A 9,851-nucleotide genomic window follows, 5' to 3' on the forward strand; every position below is an offset into this window, starting at 1 on the left:
AATTTGGATGAATGGACCAATATACTATAAGTGGTGTGTACCTTACTGCACCACAAACCTCACACAAAGAATGTTACTTATATAAAAGTGCAGATGTGTTAGCAGCAAAATGTACTTAAGTAAGTAAGTAAGCAAAAATAGTCAGCGTAAATCCTCATGAATTATTATGCAAGGTAGATAACTCTGTTTCTGTTTTTATGGTTATGAAAAAGGAGTCTCGCAGTCCCTAACCTCTACTGCATTTACAGAACGTGTAGAGGGCGCTCTTACGCCTGAAGTGACGTCTCACGAACATGCTCACGAAGCGACCAGCTTCGGCAAACATCGTCATCTGTCGTGAACTGAGACTCGGTGAAGGATGGAGGAAGAGGCACGCAAGCTTCTCGAAGAAGGAATAAGAAAGAAACTGGTCAGTCCCGGTAAAGGAGAGCTATCGACCTTCCCCAATGGAACCAAGGTAAAAGCACAGCGTCATGGGCTCAGCAGGTTTAGTCTGGTCGCCTGAGTTAAAGGAATACGACGAAGCACGTTAGCTAATGCTATCAGCAGTTCTATCTTTGCTAACACACAAGGCTCTAGTAGACTGTCACTTGGATTAATATCACAATAAAAACGTAGTGCTTAGATACAGACATCGCTGATAAGCTTCTGAGCTTTGCTGCCTTTGTGGTGATTTACCGCTAGATTAGGTTGTGGCAGTATTTTTTTAGCCGGGAGAGATTTTTTCCTTTTCTTTTTTTTTCATCTGATGGAAAGACGGGGGCGGGACAGGATGGAATGTGTTTATGGTCGCGGATTGGTCAGAATTACACATCAATCAAATTTCTGTCGTTGTGGTTGGTCAGAATGTGATCGAGTGTAGACGCTCTCCAGGCCCGTCTGAGAAGTGGTGGTTGCTCTTTTGTTACTAGTAAACAAGCGATTAGCTGCATCGATCTTGTGTTCTTGGAGGAGCGGCGCCACGGTGCGTATTTTAACAGGACAGTTCGGTTGAGCAGTGTTTTATTTTGTTTTCCTCTACCCCATATCTACTTCATCAGGTGGTCTTCCACTACCGCACCAGCCTGTGTGATGGCACAGTCCTGGATGACTCCAGAACGATGGGGGGCCAAAGCAAACCCATGGAGCTCATCCTCGGCAAGAAGTTTAAACTAGCTGTGTGGGAGAGCATAATCATCACCATGAGACAAGGCGAAATTGCAGAATTTCTCTGCGACACCAAGGTTTGTGATACTGGATGTGACAGAGGGTAGTTATCTCACTCCCCCTCAGCGCTGACATCTTTCTCCTCGTCTCTCTCCTCACCCCTCAGCACACAGCACTGTACCCACTTGTGTCCCAGTCCCTGAGAAACATCAGCGCTGGTAAGGACCCCCTGGAAGGTCCAGAGACACTGCTGCGGCATCGCCCAGATCCACTCCCACCACTCTTTGGGGCATAAGGACCTGGATCAGCTTCAGGCCAGTCCGCAGCCTCTCGTCTTCACCATTGAGCTGCTGGAGGTGAGCAGGCGGGGGACAGCCTGGAGTTTAACATGATTGGTGGTGTTTTACTGGGTTGCATTCAGGACTTTCTACAAAGCCTGTTATTTTTCATGTAACAAAAGCAGCTAAAGTTCTCAAAATGTCATATGGTGTCAGAGCAAGGGGAGTTGTACAAGAACTTAAACCTGAATAAGATGGTAAAAAAGAATTTGGATATAAACATGAAAGTTGTAGAGCTACTTGCACGCTAACAAGATTCCAGATCTGATCAAAAATGTGCCGCCAGCTGTTGATATGTGGCAGTTTTGGATTCTGTGATCTACAGACACATTTAGGTCAGTACCAAAAAAGTATTGAGGTTAGATACCCAGCCCCATTTACATAACATGAAAAGTATTTCTGGTAACAAAATATTGGAAAGATCCTCTAGTCCAATATGACAGCACCATCATGGCCATTGCTATGAACACCTATGTGACACAGTTTAACTTTACTAAAATGGTATTCATTGCAGCATTATTGTAGTAAATAATATACATGTACCATAAAGATTTGCTGTTTGTTAACACTACCATTACAGCCTTCTTCCCCTACAGTGAAGGCTGCAGCTGCCTCTGATCTCCAGGTTTTTTTCTCTGGTCAGGTTCTGCCTCCAGGGTCGTTCCAGCTTGATGTGTGGGCTATGACAGACGAAGAAAAACTAGAATTTGTGCCTCAGATCCACGAGGAGGGCAACATGCTCTTCAAACAAGGCCAAATTAAGGAGGCCACAGACAAGTACTACAATGGTATTGCCTGCCTCAAAAATCTACAGATGAAGGTTAGGGGACAGTTAGTGAGCACGAATACACACAGACTGACATTTTTCTACATTAACTATCATAACATTCCTTTCTAAAAAAATTGTGTTTAAATTTTGTGGCTTCTGTCTCCCCTCAGGAGCATCCTGGAGATGAAGCATGGGTTAAGTTGGACCATATGATCACACCACTGCTCCTCAACTACTGCCAGTGCAAGTTACTCGAGGGCCAGTACTACGAAGTCATTGAACACTGCTCGTCCTTGGTCTTCAAATATGAAGGTAAGCCTTTTGTTGGTGGTGCTGCACAAAAACCAGAGGAAAGACATGTTCAAATACTTCCTTCTTTCGTAACAGATAATGTGAAGGCCTACTACAAGCGGGCTAAGGCTCACGCCGCGGTGTGGAATGAGACAGAGGCACGAGCAGACTTTGCTAAGGTGTTGGAGCTAGACCCCACTTTGGGACCGTCTGTAGCCAAGGAGCTGAGGGCCATGGAGGAGAGGATCCGCTCCAAGGAAAAGGAGGAAAAAGGCCGCTACAAAGGCCTGTTCAACTACAACACGCCACCAGCCACTGCCACGACAGTCAGTGCAGTTTTGAGTTTTCGTTAACTGTATCTGTACCTGTAATGGACCCCAAATATTAGATTGAAATGAGAAGCTTGTATGCTATGATATAATGAAGTATCCTATGTCTTTTTTCTCTTCATAGGGTTGAATCTCTCACTGGGTTGGAAACAAGAGGATGCCTGTGAATTTCAAGATGGAGTAGAGACAGTAGACACTGCTGGTGTTTTAATTTTATCCACAATGCACCCAAAGCCAAACACTTTCGCCACCCTGCCCTCCATGGTACACGCAGAAACGCTCTCCGATACGGTCAGGTTGTACACACACACGCACCCACAGTTCACCAAGGTGCAATTTGTATTCCTGCCTTATTCCTCTAAACTCCTTCTCTTAATTAGGAAAATTCACTTTTTTTTTGATTAGGATATACTAGGTTATCAGGTTGGCTTTCATGAAAGGTCCAAAATCCCACAGTAACCTTAGGTCTGTACAGGCCAGCAGCACCATTTACTGAGAGCATCGTGGTCTTCACTCTGAACATGTACCTCCAGTATAAATTCCAGTTTATTAGAGTCTGTAAAGGTGTCAGAAATGTCAACATTCTTGTTGAATAACTTGCTCACAATAATGGGCTCCCTATAGACTTACACCCTTAGCAACAGCTTTCACAGGATCTGCTGCAGAGAGATTTTTCTTGTCTTTTCGTATGAATTAATGATAAATTTAACAGTATATATATATATATATATATACGAAACGCCAATTTTCCACAGAATTAGAAGAAAGTAGCTTATGCGTTTAATGTTGTACTGCCTTCTCTGAAACGTGTGCAGAGCTGTAGGATAATCTTGGAATTCCTCATAACTGTAACCCAGCAAGGAAAATTTACTATCAATTCCAAACAGAAATGCCCTCCCCTCAGAAAATCTTTTTTTTTTTTTTTTGCACTAAGAACATCATGTACTCAAATGCACACCTCTGCCTTGCACCGTCAGATCATGTTTTTTTAATCTTGGTCACAGCAGAAGCACTGGAATAAGTAGAAGACCATTATCTCCTGGTGGTTGCGACTGGGAAACTGAGCGATCTGTGACAATCATTATATAACACACATGAACTTGTGTTGTCTTTGCTTTCTTCTGTATACTTATTTCATTTATGTATGAAATGCCATTATGTTGTTCTTGTCAAGATGTATTCAGCAAAACCCTCAGTATCTCACTTGCTTAGAAAGAGCTTCTCATTGCTCTTCAAGGTGAAGCAGTGGGTCATCAGGCGAACCTGTCTGAAGTGACATGTTACAGAGGTTGCGATTATGTAACTGAAAATAAATGTGTCTGTCCCCAACTTTGCATTTTTTGAGACCGATGATTTGAAATACAGAAGACTAATCAGTGTCCTCTTGTACAGTAGACAAACTTGTTTCCAAGGTCAACAAAGAACACAAAACTATTTTTTTTCTATTATTTAATTAAGATATACATACCGAACTGCAAAAATCTGGTTTACAAAATTTCCGTACTAACAAATTGACTTGAGATGTACAGAGTTCTTGGGATTGAGAAACATCTACACTACAAAATATGATGGAAACAAAGCCAGAGTGAATGGAAACGGGGTATATTCAAGATGCTCAGAAAAAATTCAGTGGTTGAAGAATGGCGTTCAGAATAGAAACTTGAGGACAAGTGCAGTTTGAATATTGATTTTTAAAAAAGCCAATTCTCTTGGTCAACTGCCAGTATCGAATGAGTAATACTAGAAATATTCCCATCCAAGGTTTTTACTCACAACTCTACTTAAAAATGTGTTGAAATTCCCCACACTTATTTCAAAATAGATACAAAACTGCATGTTGCGTACACCCCACATGTCACAGAAAGTTTGTCATTAACAAAATGGGTGTGGTGGAATGCAGGGAACAGTGGAGACAAGAAGGACATAATGCACCTATAAAAAGCCAGTGGTTGGGGGTAAAAAATGGGTGTAAAACAGACGACAATGAGGGCAGGCTTCTACAGGGGGGAGAGCGAGGGGTGAAGGGACCTTTCCAAAAGGTTATGTGCGGGCGCTTCTTTCCGTCTCTGCAAGACACTCCCTGACCAGTGCACGGGCGTGGATTATACCTGAACAAGACAGAGAGCGCAAGAAGGTGTTAAATCAACAATCTGACATGAAGGGGATCAAGTGCAAAAATAATTAGCAGTATTTTTAAAGTCAGGTGAAAAACTTAAGAAATTAGCTTTGAAATTTGTTATTATTACACAAAATAATTCAGTATTGAGTATTTTGTACATTAATATAGGCTATGCATAAACATGTATATAGTTCATTTGTTTGCCAGAAAGTAATTCACATGAAGAAGTGTACGTTTTCCTTCATAGCATGGTTACTTATGTTTAGCTCATACAGTTGGTGTTGGATCAAAAACATCTGGCAGTAGTTAAAACTAGATACCTGACCACCACAAGAAGAAACATTACAATAGAAAAATTAGAATCCTTTAACAGGAAGTATTTGGTGTGTGCATATTTCAATTTGACTAGGGTTCAGTTAGACCCCAGAAAAGTCCAATTCTCCATTAAACACAATAGAAATCCAAATAGGCAGCTTCTCTGCCTAACAAACAGAATGCTAAGGTTAATAGTTCAAACTCATATTCTTTTTTTTACATTTTACAATAACAATCCAGTTCCACACAGAATAAACTCTGTGTCAAACCTGCCTCAATGACCACTTTTCTAGAGGTCCTAAATTTCCATAATAGTACACAAAGTACAGTAGAAACAACACAACATTCTCTCCCCTTCAGCATTTGGATTAATTATTCAATTATTTAATACACACCCACACACACATATTTAAAAATTACTTGCACTGACCACAGATATTGTGTTTTTGACAGGTAAAACATACCTCTCTTTAACCTCTCCATAGCACTCTTGCTCCCAGCGTATGTAGGCCTGATCTCACGGCTCATCTCCTCAATAACAGACAGAAGCTCACTGTAGGTGGACCCTTGAGACACTTTGACGGGCTGTTCATGTGACAAACATGTAATTAGAAGAGGAAAAAAATCCATTAAGACTCGTCACAGCACAGATGTTGAGAAGAACAATGAAAAGTGTAGACTCTCTAATATGATATAGCGAATGTAAACTGTAAGGACAGGGCCTGGGTGTCTGTTGCTTCCCATCTAACCTTTTAAAAATTGTAGTGCTTTCAGAGCTGTAGTTAAGCATGCATTTAAATCAAGCAACAAGTCAGCCACCCCCTTCTCAGCACTCCCATGTGGGTCATATGCCTGCAGCCCTCTGGCACTGTCAACCTTTACTGTGCTCCACGAGTACAAGCATGATGTGGAGCAGTATTTGGAGATGCATGTTTGGCTGTACTTTTATTTTCTAAATAATTTTTCAGTGTAACTTGATGCAGATTCTCTGTTTGGAATGAACCCAGTGAACCTGACTGTTTTGTTGGTGGTATACACATACAATTAACAAGACCTGTACTGCTGCATGAAGTTAAAGGTCCCTCATAAATCCACCCCAGGTTCAGGAATAAAAAGCCAGTTCACAATTAATGATCAGTTTTTAGTTGGAGGTGTGTTCAGCCCACCCCTCGGCCAGATCATCTGTACAGTGTGTGCAATTTTCTGAGGTATCTCACATTAATTTGCTTTGCAAACACCATGTAGTTTCCACTCTAGTATGGACTTTTAGACAAAGTGTCAGAGCCATGATGTCAAGTACTAGTTCTACCTTTTAACTTACGTGAAGAACATATTTTTTTTTGGTTGTGGTGCAGTTTCTGCTTTACTTGTATGTACAGATGTATGGGGTATTGCCAAAGTATAAGACAAGAGAACAGCATGGATAACTGCAGACGTACCTGAACAAAGCCCATGGAGGGTGGGCCAAAGTCACTGAAAGCTGGCCTAAAGTTGGACGATGAGGGGAGGGATGGAGAGGGCACAGAAGAGCCTGGACAGAGGAGAAGAACAGATATAACACACTATAACCAGAGCTTGTGACACAAAAACAGTGAGAAGACACATTTCATTTAATCTCAGTGAGGTATAAGCAATAACACAAAGAACGGTTCCCTGATACTCAGAAGCAAGAGCTATTACTTTGTACACTGAAGACACCTCAGACTATTTTACCACCTCTATACTGCAGCCGCCACGAATAACATAAATATGAAGATAATCATGGTAGCTATGGTAACTTGCACTGCAGGTATTTCTGCCTCTGGAGCTGTAGAGTCTGATCTGCGATGACATGTCTCCTACTGCTCCTGCAACTCCACACAACACCTGCTGCTATAAACAGAAATGACTTGTACTGCTATTAGTTTTATTGCTACGTTAGCAGTTATTACTTTAATTATCACTACTATCATTACTATTACTGTATTATTGGTATCACCTTACATTTTTTTACATGGAACCTGTGTTATGCTATTCTCTAACCCCTCTCCCCCACTCCCCCCCCCTCTCTCAACCCAACTGGTCGAGGCAGATGGCCGCCCACCCTGAGTCTGGTTCTGCTCGAGGTTTCTACCTCTTAAAAGGAAGTTTTTCCTTGCCACTGTCGCCTAGTGCTTGCTCATGGTGGGAACTGTTGGGTCTCTCTCTGTAAATACCTATTTTAAAGAGTATGGTCTAGATCTGCTCTATATGAAAAGTGCCTTGAGATGACTTTTGTTGTGATTCAGCGCTATATAAATAAAATTGAATTGAATAATGGCTAGGCTACCACTGATTTAAAATAATTTCCCATGGCCATGGTGTAAAATGTTTTATATCCAATGGCCAATATCTGCATTAACAACATGATGGCTGTGTGGTCTCAACGCACCTGGAGGAGTGTGGTTGGAGCCAGATGGCGCAGGAGCGATGGGTTTGTAACTCATGGCGATGTCAGCAGGTAGCTCCCCGTACGACGCGCCACTTCCTTCGGTCCCGTCAACCCGGTGCTTATACAGCTTTACTGGTGGTGATGAGCTCCTAAGAGCTGCAAAGAAAAGAAGATGCACAAATACAGGAAGATGGTGTCAAATTTATATCCGTCCTCAGAATAACTGGAAGGGAGCCACAATTTGCAGATATCAAAGCAGTGAACATTGATATCAGAATCAAGTATGCAAGTATGCAAAACAAGACTTTGATCCAAGACTAGATTATATTTCAGCTTTTCATTCAGGTTCAGTTGTTTGTCTTCTTCCACCTAGACACACCTACAGAGATCTGAGATATATACAGTAACATTTTAGGTACGTTCAGCATCATTTTGTGTCTTTTAAGATATAGACGAGAGAAAGATGCAGCAAAGGTCCCAAGGCCAGGCCTGAATTGTTGTGGAGGTTCATGGTATCTCAATCCCTAAACTACTGGGGTGCCCATACAGTTCAGTTTTAACATTTGAACTTTAGATTAAAGCATTCATTTACTAAGCAATACAGAGTATCATCATCATATACCTGCATACTTACATACCCATTTCGTTATGTTGTGAGTATTTCCTTGTTTATATCCTGCCAAATTTCCTTTAAAAGGACTGCATTTCAATTCTTTATGTTTATATTTTGTGCATTATGAACAGCTACTGACTATGTCTTTGTGGATTAAAGGTGGTATACAAACAAATGTTCCTTGCAAGATCATAGACGGCTCTGCTGCCATATACTTAACGATACAGTAACAACTGACAATGTTTCACAGCATATTGAAGTATATACAGTGATGGAACCTAACTAAAGACATCTATCAAGTACTGTATTTAAGTGCAGGTAATTTTTCCACTACATTTAAAACAAAAATATTTATTTAGCATTTATGGTAGGGCAAGAATTTGGCTTCCAATTCATGAATCCTGGACCCAACTCGTATCAACAGTTCAGGCTGCTGCTGGTGGTGGCGGTATAATGGCGTTCTTCGTACACTTTGGGCCCATGAATACCAACCAATCGTCGTTTGAACGACACAGCCTAACTGAGTATTGTTGCTAGCCTTGTGCAACCCTTTTTGACCACAATTTACCCATCTTCTAATCATGGCTACTTCCAGTGTGAGAATGCCCCATGTCCTGAACTCATGCATGTGCAGCTGACAAATCTGCAGAAATTATGTGATACGATCATGTCAACATGGACCAGAATTTTCATTTTGTGGACTCCATGCCACGAGCAACTGAGGCTGATCTCAGAGCAAAGGGAGGCCCTACCCAGTATTAGTGTGGTGTTCCCAATAAAGTATCCGCTGAGAAGATTTAGCCACGATAATCTTTCAATGAAGAAACTGTTCACATGTCATTCAAATCTGATAAGAGTTCATATCTGATAACTAGACGTTGTTTTCTTGATTAGTTTAGGGAACACAAAAGCCTTTCGGAGCGTGGATGTCTAAACGTGATGGAAAAGATACGAGGGGAGCCGGAGGTGCTGAATGAAACAAAAGCTGACGTTAGCTTTAGAGGAAGGTGCCGAGCTAATTACTACTCGGTAACGTTAGCTAGATTAGCTAGCTGTCGCCGGTTAGCATAACATCAAAAGTACAACACAGAAAAACGGTCGTCATGCCGCGCTGGTATTCTACAAACAGAGAGTGAACGATGGAGAGGTTATCTACACTTACGACCATTGAGAAGACCACAAGCAATTCAAAAGAATGGTATTTTTTTTTACCTTTTTAAGGAGAGTTGAAATCCTCTGTGGGACGCGAGCCCTGGCTCTTCCTCGGTGTGTGAGCATGCGCAAAGGAGAAGTGTAGTGTAGTACTGTTTTTTTCACCTTTAGAGCGATGTGATTGGTTGATGGAGTGACCTATGACGTCTGTTCCAAACGGCCTCGTCACAGGGAATCACCACAGCAACAAATTATGAAAAATTAAATAATTGGATGAAAATATAAAGTTAATCGTCACAAATGAATGAATAATGGTGTTTATCTAATTTTATATACAATAATGCTTATATATTGTGAGAGACTGGAAAG

The 9,851-nt window shown here is 41.4% G+C and overlaps 2 protein-coding genes across 2 annotated transcripts; one reads left to right on the forward strand and one right to left on the reverse strand.

Annotated features, from left to right (window-relative positions):
• The first annotated feature begins 289 nt into the window (after positions 1 to 289).
• aip (aryl hydrocarbon receptor interacting protein) lies at positions 290 to 4,202 on the forward strand. Its single transcript, XM_018695843.2, is given in 8 exon segments — positions 290 to 457; positions 1,041 to 1,223; positions 1,313 to 1,384; positions 1,386 to 1,502; positions 2,128 to 2,304; positions 2,424 to 2,565; positions 2,641 to 2,870; positions 2,998 to 4,202. Coding segments are annotated over 8 exon segments (1,026 nt in total). The 5' UTR covers positions 290 to 358; the 3' UTR covers positions 3,004 to 4,202.
• A 103-nt stretch (positions 4,203 to 4,305) lies between these two features.
• On the reverse strand, positions 4,306 to 9,645 carry cdk2ap2 (cyclin-dependent kinase 2 associated protein 2). The gene is made up of 5 exons (XM_018695844.2): positions 9,543 to 9,645; positions 7,718 to 7,873; positions 6,747 to 6,838; positions 5,772 to 5,892; positions 4,306 to 4,981 (listed from the first exon to the last, which is right to left on the reverse strand). Exons 2-5 carry the CDS (start codon positions 7,770 to 7,772, stop codon positions 4,914 to 4,916), a joined length of 336 nt encoding a protein of 111 aa, XP_018551360.1. The 5' UTR covers positions 7,773 to 7,873; positions 9,543 to 9,645; the 3' UTR covers positions 4,306 to 4,913.
• Between the last annotated feature and the right edge of the window lie 206 nt (positions 9,646 to 9,851).

The sequence above is a fragment of the Lates calcarifer genome, linkage group LG5, assembly GCF_001640805.2.
Source record: "Lates calcarifer isolate ASB-BC8 linkage group LG5, TLL_Latcal_v3, whole genome shotgun sequence".
In the NCBI taxonomy this organism is placed as follows: domain Eukaryota; kingdom Metazoa; phylum Chordata; class Actinopteri; family Centropomidae; genus Lates; species Lates calcarifer.